Here is a 20,221-nt window from a genome sequence, read left to right on the forward strand (position 1 = left end):
CGCAGTGCTAGAGGCGTCACTACAGACCAGGTTTGATCCTGGGCTGTATCACAACAGGCTGTGATTGGGAGGCCCATAGGGCAGTGCACATTTGTCGTCTGGGTTAGGGGAGGGTTTGACCGGGGGAGCTTCACGAGTAGGCTGTCATTGTAAATAAGAATTTGTTCCGAACTGACTTGTCTAGTTAGATAAATAAAGAACAATGAATTCTAGGGTTAGGTAATCCCAAGGATCCCACTTAGCATCTACCATACTGTAGTTGCCTACTTGCAGTGGGGACTGTTGACTGTGGGATATAAATATGCGCAAAGAGGGTGCTGCTGTGTACAGGACAACCGCCTACAAAAATCACAATTTAACCCCTTTGCACAATGTATGGATAACAAGATGAAGTCAAACAGAGAATGCCATGGCACAGCTAGGCTCTGTTTAAAGACACATGTATGCATCCTTTAACCAGACCCTGCTCCCTCAACCCCCCTGAAAACATCTCCATTAAAACAAGCAAGAGAACAGAACAGGAGAGACCAAAAAGACAGAATGGAAGGCCAGAGACAGGTTTAAAAATATAGACTTCAGTTTATTGCACAATCGTTGCTGGAGACTGAGGAGTGGGAGGGCCTGTCTGTATAATGCAAGACACTACAGATGGACATGTAGAGAAACTAGACACAGGGAGATACAAGATGGCCATAAATTAACAGAAGAGTTGGTGAGAACACAGGCGGGTCGATGAGGCACAGTAGGATGCAACTTGCACCCAGACATGGAGCAGGACAGACAAAACACATTAATACACAGATTTCACACATGAAGTATGAGATCTTAAAACAGCTCATATATTCAAACATACAGGGTCCATAAGTATACATTCATAACTGGTTTGTGCAACCCTGAACATGCAGGGTTTGGTCACTCCTAGCATGTTAACACTGTTGAGTAGTAAGTATGTTAGTCAGTCACATTGCCTGTGTAAAAGCAAAGTCTAATTCTGGTATTTGTTTTCCACCAATGGTCCTTTGACTAATCACATCAGGTCTTTTCACATCAGATATTTTTCAGAGTTGATTGGTCAAAAGATCAATTAGTGAAAATATCAGAACTGGGCTTCCTCTGCCAGACACAGAACGTTTGGCGGTGAGCCTTTATACGATACAATATGATGCCTGCAATAGACTGCAACGTTACAGAGTTATGTCCACCAGATGGGGCCAAATAAACAGCCATTCAATTCATTTACAAAAACCAAGAGAGACCGAAGACAAGGACAAACAGAGAAACAGACAGACCCTCAAGAAAGCTCCCTTCATCAAGAGGAAAAGGGCATTTCATTATCAGTACAGACAGTATCATAATTAGTACCAACCCTCCACAGAGTAATTGTATCAATAATAATAAGTATCATCGTCATCATCGTCGTATAACAATAGTGGACAGTTAATCCTTTATAAATAGTCAGAAACAGGCTAGCTGGCACCTGTGTACAAAAAAAAAACGTTCGTAAGTGTTTTCATACATCATGTCATCATTATAATCATAGAATAGCAGAATATACAGACTAAAACAATGACCATTGGTGGGCCTGGTTCAATCTCTAAAAAATGGTACTGTTGGTGGGCCTGGTTCCAGCTCTGAAAAATGGTACTGTTGGTGGGCCTGGTTCCATCTCTGAAAAATGGTACTGTTGGTGGGCCTGGTTCCATCTCTGAAAAATGGTTTTCAGTTCTTTCTCCCACCACTCTTCCCTCCCCTCCCATCTTACCGTTTCCACAGTCTTACTCTTTTCTCAACCGCTCTTTAAATACATTTCACCTTGTTTAATCAGAGCCCACCCCAAGAATCCCTAAATAATCCCTACTTCTACTACTACTGCTGACTCTTACCTTCCCTCGGACCCTTACCCAGTTCCGGAGTCCCTCACAGTGGCCTCTGTGGTGTGTGGCTCTAAAAGCCATGTTTCAGAGAGGAACCCCCTGGCCTCAACGTAACAGCTACGGCTATAGCACCCTGAGAAGTGGAAAACCCAGGGTGGAGGAGTCCCTTTGAGTAGAGAACTGACCCTTTTTGTTTTCTGTGACAGTTGAGAAACACCACTTGAACACACATCCAATTCAGACAGTGTAAATGTATTTGTATCTGATAATGCATAGATATCCAGTTGTAATCAGAGGTATTCATACATGCCCCCCCCCCCCCTCCTGTATCTTCCCCATCTTTTATTTTCATGAGGTACATTTAGTCGAGCAAAAGCATTCTTAAACTCTGGGTCTCTCAAAAACCCACACGGTTACCCATCTCTACAACAGAACTGAAAATAATCTGTTTTATCTGGGTTCACATATTTGAGTAAATAGGTTGGATGTGGTTGATATTAAATACACAGTAGTACCACCCCTCAGGTCCCGTTTCCCTCGGACACAGAGCATTGTCTGAGGTGACATACAGGTTAAATTCCAGGTTCCTACTTCTGCTTTCTTTCCTTTAATTACATGTATAAAAAAGTATCAGCGTTATATACTGTTTGCACTGTATGTATATATAATCTACATACATACATGTATTTACATGGACTTTAAATAAGTTTCATTACTGGTATTCACTTTGATCCAAAGCCCTTTTGAAAATAAATAAACAGTGCAGTTTATTTGATATAGTTGTATTGCCTCTGTTCTAGTCCCTCATATTCCTGTATTAGTATATACTGTATGTAGTATGTTCCTCTCTTAACACTCATGGTCCACTGCCCTGACAGCATGTAAAGCTCTTAGCTGGAGTGACTGACACATGACGTGTCATATGTTACAATGCACAAGCATTTGGCTAATACTAAGTTAAAGTCCTCGTATGAGACAATGACTTTCCGTTTGAGAGCTACTAACATGCATTAATGATCAGTTTCATTCAGTGCACTGTAATACAATTTCAGCTTATGACGATACAAGGGGCCATGGCTGTAATGTACTCACCATGACAAGGGTGGTTTCATAAGGGGACTGAGAAACGGTTTAACACTAGTCAGGGTCGGGTTGCAGTCTGAGGCCTGTGTGGGAGAGGCTGGGACATTCTCCCTCACCCTTGACTCAATGTGAGCAAAGTATGTGCTACAACGGAGGCCCTCGACACATCATTTGGCAACTTATGAGTGAAGTGGTTATTAGTGTGGGTATGTGTGAGTGTGTGCACTAGGTTACAAAAGTGCAATGTTACATAGAAACATGCAAACTTAACTAGTCCAATGGGACGGCTAGGTTAAAGTTCCCTCAGAACAAAGCAGATTAAAAAAACAAACCGCTTGGTCTCAACCTTCCACATACAGTCAATCGTTGAACAAAATCTATAAAACACTAAAGTAATCCAAAAAGTAAACATTGTACTGTTCCTCAGAGCATAAACTCAAATGCCAGTGCAGAAACTAGTGGCAACAGTTTTGACTTTAAAACTGAGTAACCAGAAATAGTTTGCTCAGGGTTACTGGTTGTGAAAATGGTGAGAGGGTTAGGGGTTCATTCATGCTTGGTTGCAGTTGTCTAATGAAATACTATACGGCACAGGTCAGCTTGGTACTACAGTATTGTACCTCTCTAAGGGTAACAAAGTGCAAAGAGTCAAACCGGGCAATGTTATGTAGTAATAATGTCCAGCTTTGGCATAGAATGCAGTGCCTCATACCAAATCATTATCTGGCCTCGGACAGTTAAAAGCCTAGAAAGTAGCCTAGCTGTCGGCCATTTCCACCCTCCCAGGGGAACCTACTGGTTTCTAGTAGTCAAATAATAATAGGGCATTCTCATTTTAAAAACCCTCATCACAAACTGTCTCACTAATACCGTAGAGTAATAAACATTTGGTATCTGTTTGGTGGCAGAACTTCCCTTTTCAGTCAACAAGATCCATCTTGCAGTCATGTAACTATTGTTCAGGTATTATAAAGAGAGACATCCGGTCTGTTTTAGGCATCGTCATTTAAGACGTTATGTGCCCTTTTCATTGACTACAGTATGTGCCAAACATGATTACAATAATCAACAACAAAATATATTTGTTTAACTTAATAGTCATGAACTAATTTGAATAATCCGGATTCAAAACCAAATCAAATTCCTCAGTTAAATGTGAGGAATAGTCACTTTAAATAGATATTGATAAATAAATAAAAAGCACTGTCTCACGAGATTAAGGTCAACCAATAATAAAGAGTAACTTAATGCAACTCAACAATAGCAATTGTAAACGTGGATAATCTGTCATGATTCCCTATTCAGAATGGTTGTATTTTCAATGGCACAATGCATCAAGCAAAATGAGCACTAACAAGCCAAGGAATGAACCCCTTCACCCATACCCAGTTACCCTTCACCCATACCCAGTTACCCTTCACCCATACCCAGTTACCCATACCCTTAACCCATACCTGACCACAGAGAGACTGACAAAGCCAGAGAGAAGGGAGAAAGACAAACAAACATGGAAGAAATAATGAGAGGGAGAATATCCACTCTAATACACAGTAACTCAAGTAGTTCCATAGGACTCTGTGACGGGTCTGGGAGTGCTTTGTGCATTACTAGCATGTATGCATGCTACGCTGTGAGTGTGTGCGGTGTGTGTGTTTGTTCTGAAGTTTATATGCTATGTGCTGCATAGGTTGCAATAGAATGACATCTGAAAAATACTTCAGAAAGAATTAATGCATCATTGAAGGTCCACTTTGATAAAAGACATAGGTTGAAATGGTAATTGACACATGAGGATAAGTCAACAGCAAATCAACTATTGCTCAAGTGTAACTTCACTTGCATATCATGATTTTTTTGGTAGACATTTCAATGTGTATTTCTGATATCAAATCCTTAATCTCCTTTGTGTGTAATCTTCACAGATCCTCTGCTGTGTGTGTGTGTGTGTGTGTGTGTGTGTGTGTGTGTGTGTGTGTGTGTGTGTGTGTGTGTGTGTGTGTGTGTGTGTGTGTGTGTGTGTGTGTGTGTGTGTGTGTGTGTGTGTGTGTGTGTGTGTGTGTGTGTGTGTGTGTGTGTGTGTGTGTGTGTGTGTGTGTGTGTGTGTGTGTGTGTGTGTGTGTGTGTGTGTTGACCAGTGAGCCAATATTCCCTAATATAAATAGCAACGCATGTATAATGGCAAGGTGGACACAGATACAGTATGAACATTCTTGCTAGGTGCACATGTGTCAAAGCCTGCACCAATCCCTATTATGTAAAACACTTTATCTGGCCTTCCATGCACGTCTTCATGAACACCTCCCATCTTCCCTTCCCAAGCATTACCTATTGAAACAGTCCCCCCCCCCCCACAGAGGTCCTAAACCCTGTTCCCCACTGGTCCCCCTCCTGGCAGGGTGGGGCTCAGTCTGAAGGACAGTGGTGGCTGTTGATCCAGAGCAGGTCGTCCAGCACACCCCAGTGCAGGTAGAGGATGGAGCCCACCACCAGCACGTGCATGATCTGGTGGCTGTTGCACCAGTAGTCAAAGAGGCCCGGGCGGAAGCGCTCTGGGATGCGCGAGATGTTGATGATCCCGCCCAGTACAGCCAGCGCGTCCATGGTGAGGAAGTGTTGCAGCGAGGTAGGGCTGCCGCCGCCCACACCCACCCAGCGCAGCAGGAAGAAGGAGAAGCGGAACAGGGCCTGCCAGGCAAAGGAGCGGAGGCGCCGCACGCTACTCCGCGCCGTGATGGCCGAGTAGATAGCGTAGCTGGACAGCAGGATGTAGACGAGCAGAGCCACTGTGCGGGTGAATGGGTAGCACAGCAGGGTGCTGTAGACGATGGGCAGCGCTCCTGAGGCAAACACAACACACAAAGTCAGAGGCAGTTAGTCATTTAACTACACCACAACAAATATTCCCATCCCAGAGAATCATGCACACAAAGCTGCCATCAAGGCAAAGGGTGGCTACTTTGAAGAATCTCAAATAGAAAATATATTTTGATTTGTTTAACACTTTTTTGGTTACTACATGATTCCATACGTGTTATTTCCTAGTTTTGATGTCTTCAATATTATTCTACAATGTAGAAAATAGTAAAAATAAAATAAAAACCCAGGAATGAGTAGGTGTGTCCAAACTTTTGACTGGTACTGTATAAATAGATGACTTTCCTGTCAAAATAAAGGTTTAATAATAATAATAATAATACTTTAATAGGTACTTAATAGGTACTTACTATAGTCATTATTTATGAGATGGGAAAATATTTTCTATTTTTTATTAGGTTATGCATGTGCTCTTTATGACAAAGTGTGAATTCAAACTTTTTTTCCCCCGACCAAGTTACACATCTTGAAATGCAAAAAATTGCTGGAACGACCCACTGGTTATTGGATACTCAAGATGATTTGCATATATGTAAATTAAAAATGGATTGCACAAAAAGAGTGCACCAAAGAGTGTACACAGAAAACAAAAGGCCGGAAGAGAAATAAAAGAGAAGGAAATAAAAAGGTAGAGAGAATGAAAGAAAGAATGAGAGAGTAGAGAGCTTTTAGTTGCTACCCAGAAGCCCCCCTGCTTACCCAGCGTGTTGATCATACAGATGCCACACATGTCGAGGGTGAGAAGGGTGTGGTAGACAGGCTCTCCTCCCTCGTGGTTCATGAAGAGGTGGTAGAGCACAGAGCCCAGCTGGGGGGACAGACAGGCCAGGAAGTGGACCACACCCAGCCATGTCACACTGATCTGGGACCAGGGGAAGTTGAGCGGGATGAGGAACAGGAAGCAGAGCAGAGGGATACCTGTCAGGAAGGGGTGAAGGGGATAAACAGGGTTCGGTCAAATAGGCCTAAATCTTGCTGACAACTAGCACCAGATTTACCAATAGAAAACGCTTGCAATTTGCACTACTGTACTGGATAGTTTATTTTCACCTGTTATTATATTCCAATGAAATTTTAAATGTGTTATGAATTTCCATTCACATTAGCAATACGGCATAGCGCTACTGCATAGACACCTTTTTTCACCTTCCACAAGCTCTTGTTTAGCTTCAGCAACAATTACTGCTGCACTACAGGGCAATCCCACGGTAACAGAATTACACAGAGACTGTATGGCAAGCAAAAAACAACTATGTACAATGACTACTTTGACCAACTTACACACCAGGGTTCTCTCCAGGATATTTTAACAAAGAGGTGCTGCAGAGTACAGACAAGATTTATGAACACCTATAACTGCAATTTCCTGCAATCTAGAGCAAACAATGGATATATGATAACAACGGTCCTATAGACAGTGAGTCATGTGGCAGGCAAACAGACATCCAGTTACTGTTCGATTGAACACTGGGTGTTCAACGCTAGATGTTCAACGCTAGGTGTTCAACGCTAGATGTTCAACGCTAGGTGTTCAACGCTAGGTGTTCAACGCTAGGTGTTCAACACTAGGCGTTCAACGCTAGGTGTTCAACGCTAGGCATAAGTGACTTTGAGCGTGGTACGATTGTCCAGTATCTCAGAAATGGCCGGCCTCCTGGGATTTTTACGCATGACAGTGTCTAGGGTTTACTGAGAACGGTGCGACAAACAAAAAGCATTCAGCCAGCGTAGCCCTGTGGGCGAAAACAGCTTGTTGATGAGAGAGGTCAAAAGGAGAATGGCAAGAATCGTGCAAGCTAACAGGCAGTCCACAAACAGGCAAATAACGGAGCAGTACAACGGCATCTCGGAACGCACAACTCGTCGGTCTTTGTCACGGATGGGCTATTGCAGCAGACGACCACACCGGGTTCCACTCCTATCAGCTAAAAACAAGAAGAGGAGGTTCCTATGGGAACGTGATCACCAACACTTGGGGCGGCAGTGTAGCCTAGTGGTTAGAGCATTGGACTAGTAACTGAAAGGTTGCAAGTTCAAATCCCCGAGCTGACAAGGTACAAAATCTGTTGTTCTGCCCTTGAACAGGCAGTTAACCCACTGTTCCTAGGCTGTCATTGAAAATAAGAATTTGTTCTTAACTGACTTGCCTAGTAAAATAAAGGTAAAAAAAAAAAAAAAAACACTGGACAACTGAGGAATGGAAAAACTTTTCCTGGTCCGACTAATCACGGTTGCTGTTATGTCATGCTGATGGCAGAGTCAGGATTTGGCCTAAGCTGCATGAGTCCGTGGCGGTGGTGTAATGGTGTGGGGAATGTTTTCCTGGCACATGTTAAGTCCCTTGCTACCAACTGAGCCATGTTTGAACACCAACCACACCTTGTAGAATCCATGCCCTGAAGAATTCAGGCTGTTCTGGAAGCAAGAGGGGGGTCTGACCTGGTACTAGATGGGTGTACCTAATAAACTGGCCACTGAGTGTAAGTGCCTTTAGAAAGTATCCATACCCCTTCACTTATTCCACAGTTTGTTGTTACAGACGGAATTCTAAATGGATTAAATAGATGTATTTTCTCACCCATCTGCACATAATACCCTATAACGACAAAGTGAAAACATATTTTTTTCAAGATTTTTGCAAATTTATTCAAAATGAAATACAGAAATATCTCATTTAGATAAGTATTCATACTCTTTTGCTTTGACACTCCAAATTGAGTTCAAGTGCATTCAATTTCCTTTGATCATCCTTGGGATGTCACTACAACTTGATTGGAGTCCACCTGTTGCCAATTCAATTTTTTGGACATGATTTAGTAAGAAACACACCTGTTTACATATGTCAGAGGTGAAATAATCCCATGAAGTCCAAGAACCTAGTACATCTCCAAGATTGTGATGAGGCATATATCTGGGGAGGGTATAAAACAAGTTGTAGAGTGTTCAAAGTTTCCAAGAGCACAGTGGTCTCCATCATTGGGAAATAAAAAAAAGATGGAACTATCCAGACTCTGCTTAGAGTTGGCCTTCTGACCAAATGGAGCAACCGGGCAAGAAGGACCTTGGTCAGGGAGGTGACCAAGAACCCAATGAACTACAGAGTTCCTCGGCTGAGATGGGAAAACCTGCCAGAAGGACAACAGTCTCTACAGCCCTTTAATGGAAAGTGTCCAGACAGATGCCACTTCTGAGAAAAAGCCACGACAGCATGCCTGGAGTTTGCAAAAATGCACGTAAAAGACTGATAGCATAAGGCAAAATATTCTGTGGTCTGATGAGACAAATTGGACTATTTGGCCTGAATGCAAAGCGCTATGTCTCGAGAAAACCAGGCACAGAACATCAACCGTCTAACACCATCCCTACTGTGCAGCATGGTGCTGGCAGCATGATACTATGGACATGCTTTTCAGCTGCAGGGATTGGGAGACTGATAGAGGGAACAATGAATGGAGCCAAATACAGGCAAATCCTTGATGAGAACCTGCTTCAGAGTGCAAATGACCTTAGACTGGGGAGAAGATTTACATTCCAACAGGACAATGACCTCAAACATACAGCCAAAGCAATGCTGGAATGCTTTAATCCTATTGAAAATCTGTGGAAAGACTAAGATTGCTGTTCACCGCCACTCCCCATCTAACTTAACAGAACTTGAGAAAAAACACAAATTCAGATGTGCAAAGCTGATACAGACATACCCCAGACGACTTAAAACTGTAATCACCGCCAAAGGTGCTTCTGCAAAGTATTGACTCATGGGTGTGAATACTTATTTAAATTTGATATTTCTGCATTTCAATACATTTGCAAAAAATGTTAAAACATGTTTTCACTTTGTCATTATGAGATTATGAATTTAGGCTGTAACAAAAAAAAAGAGGTATAAGTCAAGGGGTATGGATACTTTCTGAAGGCACTGGGTTTTTTTCTCTTACGTTCTTTGGGAGATCCCTGCACAGTAAATACAATTAAAACATTTACTGGAAAACAGTGCAGATACAAAGATCACAGTTCTTTCCTGTGAAAAATCACAGCGTAATTCCGTTACCATGGAATTACCCTTAAACTACAGAGGGTGGCAGAGTAGCCTAGTGGTTAGAGCGTTGGATTAGTAACCGGAAGGTTGCAAGTTCAAACCCCTGAGCTGACAAGGTACAAATCTGTCATTCTGCCCCTGAACAGGCAGTTAACCCACTGTTCCTAGGCCGTCATTGAAAATAAGAATTTGTTCTTAACTGATCTTGCCTAGTTAAATAAAGGTAAAATAGAAAAATAAAAAAGAGATGTGTTGTAGGTTGCTTAACTTAGGCTATTGGGATGTGCTTGTTGAGCAAAATCAGGTCCTTGAAATTTGATACACACATATCACTCCTGCTTTCTTCCCGATCTTTCGCTCACTCTGCTTTTCCGAATGTAAAATAATTTGTCCTGGCCAGGTGATACAGCCAATGCAATCCAACACCAGAGGAAGCTGGTGGGAGTAGCTATAGGAGGACAGGCTCATTGTATTGGCTGGAATGGTATAAATGGAATGGAGTCAAACATGTGATTTCCATGTTTGATACCGTTCTATTTATTCCATTCCAGCCGTTACAATAAGCCCGTCCTCCTATAGCTCCTCCCACCAGCCTCCTGTCTAACATCTATTTTGAGTGTGATCTCTTCTGCACCCCTCCCTCCATACCCTCCCTCAGCACTACTGAACAGTACAACTGGACAGGCTCTCTAAGGCTGCGTTTACACAGGCAACCCAATTCTGGGGATTTTCCATTAATTGGTCTTTTGACCAATCACATCAGATATTTTTCAGAGCTGATCTGATTGGCCCAAAAAACAATTAGTGTAAAAAAATTAAAAACTTTTTTTAAAATTTGTTTTATTGGATTGCCTGTGTAAACACAGCCGAAGTGGTCCAAAGTATGATTGCTACTCTTTAGACAGGAGTTGCGTGTTTCTATCCAAAACTATTCCAGCTAATGTAGCATGTGGACTCCATTTGTATGATCTTATTTGTTTTTCAGGTGCCATATATTACCAAAAATGGGACCTGTGTGACTTCATCAACTTGAAATATATAAATATATACCATTTAGCAAACGCTTTCACCCAATGAGACCCAATGAGTCATACATCCGTATTTATGTAGCCTATTTTCTGAATGCTATTATGCTGCAAGAATATTGCAATAACCTTTTTCTCTGAATGACAAACCTTTTTCACTGAATGACAAACCTTTTTCTCTGAACATCCTTTTTCTTTTAATTACATTCTCTGAATGACAAATTGCATAGTAAAGGGAGAGGCTAAGCTGCCTGCCAATCAATCAATCATTCCTGGTCTTAATAAAGGATTATTCCTTTCAGGAATAAATTCCCCCCTTCCCTGGTGATCACTAATCCTGTCTGTTTTAATGACTGTTGGCAGGGTGTGCTGTAAGTAAAATGGAAGGAGTTGGCTGACTCTAAAACTCAACACTCAACAAGTTGACTTCACTTGAGGTCATCAAGAATCCTATGCTAGAGACCATGGTTTCATATGCAATCTTGGTCACTTCAATCTGAAAGACAGCCTTAGCCTTCTCCTTCTCTGCCCAACACATATACTGAAATTATAAGAGTATGTGGGCAAATTCATTGTGAATATCTAAAACTTGTCACCATACTTTCTGACATAATTACCACGTTATTACCAGTTTATTCTGTGCTGTAATGTACTACCAAGTGCAACCAAAACTTTACATAAAGCTTATTATATTAGTCATCAGTTGGTGGTGAGATTTGTCTTTGGTTTTGCCTATGGCAACTTACTGTGATTCAACTAAATACAATAGCAAGCTGCTTGTTAGCTAACACTTTCCATGGCTGCTGTCACTGGTCACAGTACGGAGCGACTTCAGTGCCAACAGAAACTTTATTTGAATTCAACAATTTTGAATTTATTTGTAATGCACAAATTGAATCATTGAATAAATAAATTGAACTTGTATTTCATGATTGAAAACTGAATTGAATTAATATTTTTTAAGTTTAATTTCAATTTAATTAAATACATTTTCAAATTCAGTTCTCTAAATTCAGATTCAAAACCAGAGGAAACATCCTGGTACTTTGTCAGCAAGAAATGGTAGAAGTTAACAGATTGAATCAAACATTCCACAGGTTGAACAGGGTTCCGGCAGTTTCTGAAGCCAATGTGGCATGTTTATTTTATTTTCTTCTGATTAATTTGGCTCTAATGTGTGTACCATTTTGGCTATAAGCTATTATGACCCCATTCCTGAATGGGACTCTCTAAGACTCTCTTGAATATTGTCGTTCCTTCTGTTCCCCTCTATGATGCACACAGGACACGCAGAACACGTAATAGAGTGTGACAAAAATAAATGCAATTTGGCCCCCATAAGAATATAGTTGAATTGCCCTGTCATAGCCCTTCTGAGGATAGCTTTTCCACTCCCCATTTAATCTTGCTCTTGTGACTGACTGGGTTTGAACCGGATCTCCAGCATGTCATAAGACTTTGTTAGCCCACTTAGCTAAATCCCATATGGATGAGTTCAGGAAGCTAAAAAGTCTTCAAGTGTCTACAGCAAGGGCTCCTGAGTGGCGCAGCGGCCTAAGGCACTCCATCTCAGTGCAAGAGGCAGCACTACAATCCCTAGTTCAAATCCAGGCTGAATCACATCCGGCTGTGATTGGGAGTCCCACAGGGCGGTGCACAATTGGTCCAGTATTGTAAAAAATAGAATTTGTTCTTAACTGACTTGCCTAGTTAAATAAAGGTTAAATGAAAAAATAAAGGTTACTCATTAACCTGTTGTGTGTAGGGGGCAGAATTTTGATGTTTGGATGAAAAACATACCCAAATGAAACTGCCTATTTCTCAGGCCCAGAAGCTAGAATATGCATTAGGATAGAAAACACTCTAAAGTTGCCAAAACTGTCAAAATATTGTCTGTGAGTATAACAGAACTGATATTGCAGGTGAAAACCTGAGGAAAATCCAACAAGGAAGTGCCTCTCATTTTGAAAGGTCCCTGTTCCATTGCATGCCTTCCCTCCATTTAAAGGGATATCAACCAGATTCCTTTCCCTATGTCTTCCAGATGGTGTGAACAGTCTTTAGACATAGTTTTAGCCTTTTATTCTGAAAAATTAGAGAGAACGATCACATCGTGTTAGAGGATGGCTGGGTGCCAGCAGAGTTTTGCATGTGCCAACAGCTTGGAGCAGACATTTTCTCTCTCTGTCCTATTGAAAAAGCTGCACTCTGGTTGAAATATTATCGATTATTTATTGTAAAAACAACCTGAGGATTGATTATAAAAAACATTTGACATGTTTCTACGAACTTTACGGATACTATTTGGAATTTTTTGTCTGCCCCGTCGTGACCGCTCAAGCCTGTGGATTACTGAACATAACGTGCCAACCAAATGGAGGTTTTTGTATATAAAAATAATCTTTATCGAACAAAAGGAACATTTATTGTGTAACTGGAATGTTTTGGCTACTGAGAGAGATGTCCTCACAAACGCTTGGTTTGCTTTCGCTGTAAATCTTTTTTGAAACCTGACACGCCAGGTGGATTAACAACAAGCTACGCTGTGTTTTGCTATATTGCACTTGTGATTTCATGAAAATTAAATATTTTTAGTAATTTAATTTGAATTTGGCGCTCTGCAATTCAGCGGATGTTGACGAAAATGATCCCGCTAACGGGATGGGTGCACCAATAAGTTTTAAAAGAGTGTGGATCTTGGTTACATTTCACCCACCTTAGACCTCAAACTGACGGCATCAATATAACTGACTGGGTTCGAACTCAGGCCTACCGTAGAACAACACCTCCTGTGGCAAACAGAAGCATAAGAATCTGTTTACCACATTTAATGAGAGCACAACAGCGGTGGTTGGTGATCAATGCATGTGATGAACAACCTTGCCTGAGACCGGAAGACATGATTAGGTTATAACCCAGGTCTCCTGTGTGCCAGACAATGCAACTTTTCAGGTCTCAGGGTAGTCATCATGCAAGCATGGTCCATGAACCACCTGTTACACTTCACCCCCCTTTGACCTCCTCCTTGAAGAGACCCATCCAAGTCACAGAACCAATGCCTAGGCTTTAGCTCAGCAGGTTAACAAAGTCTTTACCAAGTCAGTCACATTATAATGAGTACCCTTGCCGAAGACTTGAAACTAATATGTCTAACATGTCAAACTAACACGTCTTCAAATCTCAGGCAAGGTTCTCATCACATAAACATGGTCACAGAAACGACATCCATGTTCCAATTTTAGCTTGCAGCAAAGGGGTCATAATAGCTTATAGCCCAAAGAGTTCAAACGCTAGAGACAAATTCACTGGAAGAAGATAAATTCAACATGACACATTAGCTTTAGAAAACGCTTGAAACTGTTTAATAACACAGAGCGCACGGTTCTCCCCAATGTAAGTGCAGTGCTGCGCCACCTTGTAGACTGGCTGCACCACTATGTAAAAAACATTTTTTTGTTAGCATTTAATAGAGTATTTTTTGCTCTAGATTGGAGGAAATTGCACTTACACGTGTTAAAAATGTAAAAATCTCTGAGTCCAAAGGGGGTCACTGCCCTGCTCCAGAACTCCCCTCAGCCGTACTCTGCAGCACCACCTTGTTAAAATATCCCGGAGGGAACCCTGGGGTGTGTGATTCTATCTGTTATTCATTGCTAGCAAAGTACCAGGATGATGTCTCTAGTTTTGAATCTGAATTTAAAGAACTAAATTTGATAAGTGAATCTGAACGCATCTGAGAAGTTGAATATATGAAACTTTGCTAAACTTGAAATTATATTTTGTAAACTTAATACACAGACAATGAAAGCAATATATACCATATTTAAATGTAATATATAAATATTGTATTTGAATATTTAATGCAATTGAAATTGAATTTTAAAACGGAATGCAATATTCATTCAATTCAGTTTCAAATCATGAAATACAAGTGCAATTCATGAATTCAATAACTCAATTTGTGCATTACAAATCGAAAAATATAGAATTTAAATGGAATATCTTAATACAAAAATAATGAATTCAAATCGTTTATGTTTGCACTGAAATCGCTCCATAGCAAAGCCTTCACCCAGGCAAGATCTGCACTGCTCTGTTACTAGCTAGCTAGCAAACCCACTCATTTATTTCTAGAGAAATTTAGCTAGCCAGCCAGCAAATTATCTTCAGCTCAAAATATTTAAACTCACCATGTGTGTATATGTTTCCCAGTTCGTTGTGCATGTAAAAAAGGCTTCTTATACAGTCTTGGACAGAAGATATTGGTCGGTATCCAGTCAGGACGTATTTGTTGAATTGAAGATGAGGAGGTGAATTCGCCCAGTCTAATAGTCTGGGTCCATTTAAAAATGCCATAGCAACCAAAATAGTTAAAACGACGCCGCCAAAAAAGTAAAATAATGACTGTACACCTATATACACATATAATAGAATTATTGCGAATAAAAATTTATTAGACACCATTGATAAAATCTGGGGGGGTTAGCTAGCTATAATGTGCTGCTAGCTACATAGCTAGCTAGCTCCCATTGCTACAGTACTGTAGCGAGCTAGCGACAGAAAATGTTCTTTCTTTTCAGCACCACTACCCGGTGACAGCGTTTTTATCCCGCTGTTTGCTTTTAAAAACCGATACTTGTGTCAACCACAGGGGTTGACAAGGACGAGGCCAACCACATACATGGTGTAAGCCCGTGGTATACATTACATATTACATTTGATTGCAGACATACCACCCAACATCTGTCGGAGGTTAGCTAACACAATATAATTCATGGTAGCTGCTAGCTAGTTACTCAATGTGTCACTAGCTAGCGTACAACATTCCACGGCACATAGCATTAGCCATAGTTAGTTTATCTACACCGGTTCACAAGTCCAGTGGCTTTAGCTTAGCTACTTCCATCCGTCACCTTGATACCACTGACTACAGAGGAATGGGTTTAGCGGTCAGATTTCCAATACAGGACTAACGTTAGCAGGTCATAACGTAAAATCAGCTAAACGTTCGAGCACAATCACCTCTATTGTCTTTACAAAAATATCCATATTCTGGTTACAGCTAACTAACGGTAGCTAGTTTGTCACCGACCAACAACTACAGATGTAGTGCGATGGAACGCGTTAGCGTGCTACTGCTGTGATTTGCACCGGGAGATTTCAAACAAATATGGATAAGGAAGATGTCAATCCGACACCAAAAAATATAGATTTTCGTGTCCAAATCTTCTCTCGTATTGGTACCCCCATTTCCCATAAAGATTCCGTCCAAACTCTTGTTAAATGTGACTCGTTTATTCACCGGCGTCGAGTCCCTCGCATCGGATGATTGATGCCCTGTACCGGACAGTGACGCTCTAATCCAATGTGGGTATAGAGCGGTACTGAAGAGAATTATTGCGGGGGACTGACACTGGGTTTTTATGAGAAAACAGCACAAGGGAGACAGGGATACATACCTCACCAGTCACTGTCTGGTATTATTTTGGAATAATGTTTAATAATGGCTGCACCAATAATTAGGCTATGCTCTCTGGAATTTAGGAAACATGAAGAAGAAACAGTTATTTGTACATTTATCTTACATCTTATTCTATGTATTTTTCTAATTACTTTCACGTAATTAACAAATGTAGGCCTACAATAGCAAAGTTTATTTTAAAATACACAAAAATGCACATTGGATAAGAAGGTGAAAGGTTGACTGTAGTGCCAGTCAGGGTGGCGGGAGCCATGTCAATCAACCAGCCCTCGCAGCTTGCGCTCGATGTTCACCCTTCATTAGCCAATAAGAAAGCCTATAACATGAACACGCCATTACTAAACCAATTGGAGCGCAGAATTGTGTTCATGGGTGTGTTCATATATTATATTATTATATGGGTGCGTTTCTATCTGATAAGATTCTGTAGTTGTGAGAGCGCAAAGAATAGAGAAAATATACTGTCCCTATATTGTTGGAGGTATGCTTAATCATTCTAATTGACTGTATAGATTGTGATTCAATAAAATAAAAAAAAATGTTTACCAAAAAGTAATAACTTAGTTACTAGGAGCATATGAATGTTTCTCTAAATATGAATCTAAAATATTGTTTCCACACTCTCTTTCTTTCTTTCTTTCTTTCTTTCATTATCTCTCTCTCTCTCTCTCTCTTTCTTTCTCTCTCTCTCTCTCTCTCTCTCTCTCAATTAAATTCAAGGGTATTTATTGGCATGGGAAACATATGTTTACATTGCCAAAGTAAGTGAAATGAATAAACAAAAAAAGTAAAATAAACAATAAAAAGTGAACAGTAAATATTACACTCACAAGTTCCAAAAGAATAAAGACATTTCAAATGTCATATTATGTATATATACAGTGTTGAAACAATGTGCAAATCTAGTTAAAGTACAAAAGGTGAAATAAATAAATATGGGTTATATTTACAATAGTGTTTGTTCTTCACTGGTTGCCCTTTTCTTGCGGCAACAGGTCACAAATCTTGCTGCTGTGACACTCTGTGGTATTCCATCCAATAGATATGGGAGTTTATCAAAATTGGATTTGTTTTCAAATTCTTTGTGGGTCTGTGTAATCTGAGGGAAATATGTGTCTCTAATATGGTCATACATTTGGGAGGAGGTTAAGAAGTGCAGCTTAGTTTCCACCTCATTTTGTGGGCAGTGTGCACATAGCCTGCCTTTTCGTGAGAGCCAAGTCTGCCTACCGCGACCTTTCTCAATAGGAAGGCTATGCTCACTGAGTCTGTACATAGTCAAAGCTTTCCTTAAATTTGGGTCAGTCACATTGGTCAGTTATTCTGCCACTGTGTACTCTCTGTTTATGGCCAAATAGCGTTCCAGTTTGCTCTGTTTTTTTGTTAATTCTTTCCAATGTGTCAAATAATTATCTTTTTGTTTTCTCATGATTTTGTTGAGTCTAATTGTGTTGCTGTCCTGGGGCTCTGTGGGGTCTGTTTGTGTTTGTGAACAGAGACCCAGAACCAGCTTGCTTAAGGGACTGTTTTCCAGGTTAATCTCCCTGTAGGTGATGGCTTTGTTATAGAAGGTTTGGGAATCGCTTCCTTTTAGGTGGTTGTAGAATTTAATGTATCTTTTCTGGATTTGGATAATTAGTGGGTATCGGCCTAATTCTGCTCTGCATGCATTATTTGGTGTTTTACGTTGTACACAGATTTTTGCACTCTTTCACTCCCTACATGGTAGGCTGCAGCATGCTGTGGTAGCCATGCTGGTTAAGTGTGCCTTGAATTCTAAATAAATCACTGACAGTGTCACCAGCAAAGCACCCCCACACCATTACACCTCCTCCTCCATGCTTCACGGTGGGAACCATACATGCGGAGATCATCCGTTCACCTACTCTGCGTCTCACAAAGACACAGCAGTTGGAACCAAAAATCTCAAACCTGGACTCAGCCTAAAGGACAGATTTCCACTGGTCTAATGTCCATTACCTGTGTTTCTTGGTCCAAGCAAGTCTCTTCTTATTATTGGTGTCCTTTAGCAGTGGTTTCTTTGCAACAATTCAACCATGAAGGCCTGATTCAAGCAGTCTCCTGTGAAGCATTTATTTGGGCTGCAATTTCTGAGGTTGGTAACTCCAATGAACTTATCCTCTGCAGCAGAGGTAACTCTGGGTCTTCCTTTCCTGTGTTGGTCCTCATGAGAGCCAGTTTCATCATATAGCTTGATGGTTTTGCGACTGTACTTGAAGAAACATTCAAAATTCCTGATATTTTCCGCATCGACTGACCTTCATGTCTTAAAGTTATGATGGACTGTCGTTTCTCATTGCTTATTTAAGTTGTTCTTGCCATACTATTGATTTGGTCTTTTACCAAATAAGGCTATCTTCTGTATACCACCCCTACCTTGTCACAACACAACTGATTGGCTCAAACGCCTTAAGAAGGAAAGAAATTCCACAAATTAACTTTTAACAAGGCACACCTGTTAATTGAAATGCGTTCCAGGTGACTATCTCATGAAGCTGGTTGAGAGAATACCAAGAGTGTGCAAAGCTGTCATCAAGGCAAAGGGAGGCTGGCTGCTTTGAAGAATCTCAAATATAAAATATATTTTGTTAACACTTCTTTGGTTACTACATGATTCCATATATATTATTTCATAGTTTTGATGTCTTCACTATTATTATACAATGTAGAAAATAGTAAAAATTAAGAAAACCCCTTCAATGAGTAGGTGTGTCCAAACTTTTGACTGGTACTGTATGCTTGAAGGGTGCTTTCTTTCTTTCTTTTTCGAACCTGAGCCCTAGGACCATGCCTCAGGACTACCTGGCCTGATGACTCCTTGCTGTCCCCAGTCCACCTGGCCGTGCTGCTGCTCCAGTTTCAACTGTTCTGCCTGCGGCTATGGAACCCTGACTTGTTCACTGGAAGTGCTACCTTGTCCCAGACCTGCTGTTTTCAACTCTCTAGAGACAGCAGGAGCGGTAGAGATACTCTGAATGATCGGCTATGAAAAGCCAACTGACATTTACCCCTGCGGTGCTGACCTGTTGCACCCTCTACAACCACTGTGATTATTATTGTTTGACTCTGCTGGTCATCTATGAACATTTGAACATCTTGGCCATGCTCTGTTATAATCTCCACCCGGCACAGCCAGAAGGGACTGGCCATCCCTCATAGCCTGGTTCCTCTCTAGGTTTCTTCCTAGGTTCCAGCCTTTCTTGGGAGTTTTTCCTAGCCAAGGTGCTTCTACACCTGCATTGCTTGCTGTTTGGGGTTTTAGGCTGGGTTTCTGTACAGCACTTTGTGACTGATGAAAGAAGGGCTTTATAAATACATTTGATTGATTGAATGATTGATTGCTGTCTTGTTTTCTGTCTTGTTGTGTGTTGTGTGTTTGTTGTTATTAGTGTAATGGTGTAATGTCATATTGAAAATTTTAAAAACTTTATTGACAAAATTAAAACCATTCTTCCTTCAGTTATCTATGGCCAGCTCATATTGCTCTGCCTCTTTTACTGTAACAAACTGATTATATTTGGTCATTCCAGAACATACATGTAGATTGTTATATTGAATTAGCTGTTCTATAAATGAGAAGGTAAATTCCTTCTTATATCACATTACCAAGGGTTTCCTAGACCTAGTAGGCTATCATTATCTTCTCAACAGTTTAATTTTATCAACCCACACCACCACTTCAGAGAAATGACAAAGTAAATGGTCTGTCAGATGAAGGCATTTAACTGAAAGACCACTGTCGTATTTTTCCACTGAGCAGCACACCAGACCACCACCCCAAACCTTCCTCCGCTCAATTCTCGCTCTCTGAAACCACAGAATG

The 20,221-nt window shown here is 40.8% G+C and overlaps 1 protein-coding gene across 1 annotated transcript; it reads right to left on the minus strand.

The window, feature by feature from the left end:
* Positions 1-559: 559 nt before the first annotated feature.
* LOC116375920 (progestin and adipoQ receptor family member 4) lies at positions 560-16,237 on the minus strand. Its single transcript, XM_031834786.1, has 3 exons — positions 15,086-16,237; positions 6,531-6,749; positions 560-5,794 (listed from the first exon to the last, which is right to left on the minus strand). Exons 1-3 carry the CDS (start codon positions 15,357-15,359, stop codon positions 5,361-5,363), a joined length of 927 nt encoding a protein of 308 aa, XP_031690646.1. The 5' UTR covers positions 15,360-16,237; the 3' UTR covers positions 560-5,360.
* Between the last annotated feature and the right edge of the window lie 3,984 nt (positions 16,238-20,221).

Source organism: Oncorhynchus kisutch, linkage group LG10, assembly GCF_002021735.2.
Source record: "Oncorhynchus kisutch isolate 150728-3 linkage group LG10, Okis_V2, whole genome shotgun sequence".
NCBI classification, from domain to species: domain Eukaryota; kingdom Metazoa; phylum Chordata; class Actinopteri; order Salmoniformes; family Salmonidae; genus Oncorhynchus; species Oncorhynchus kisutch.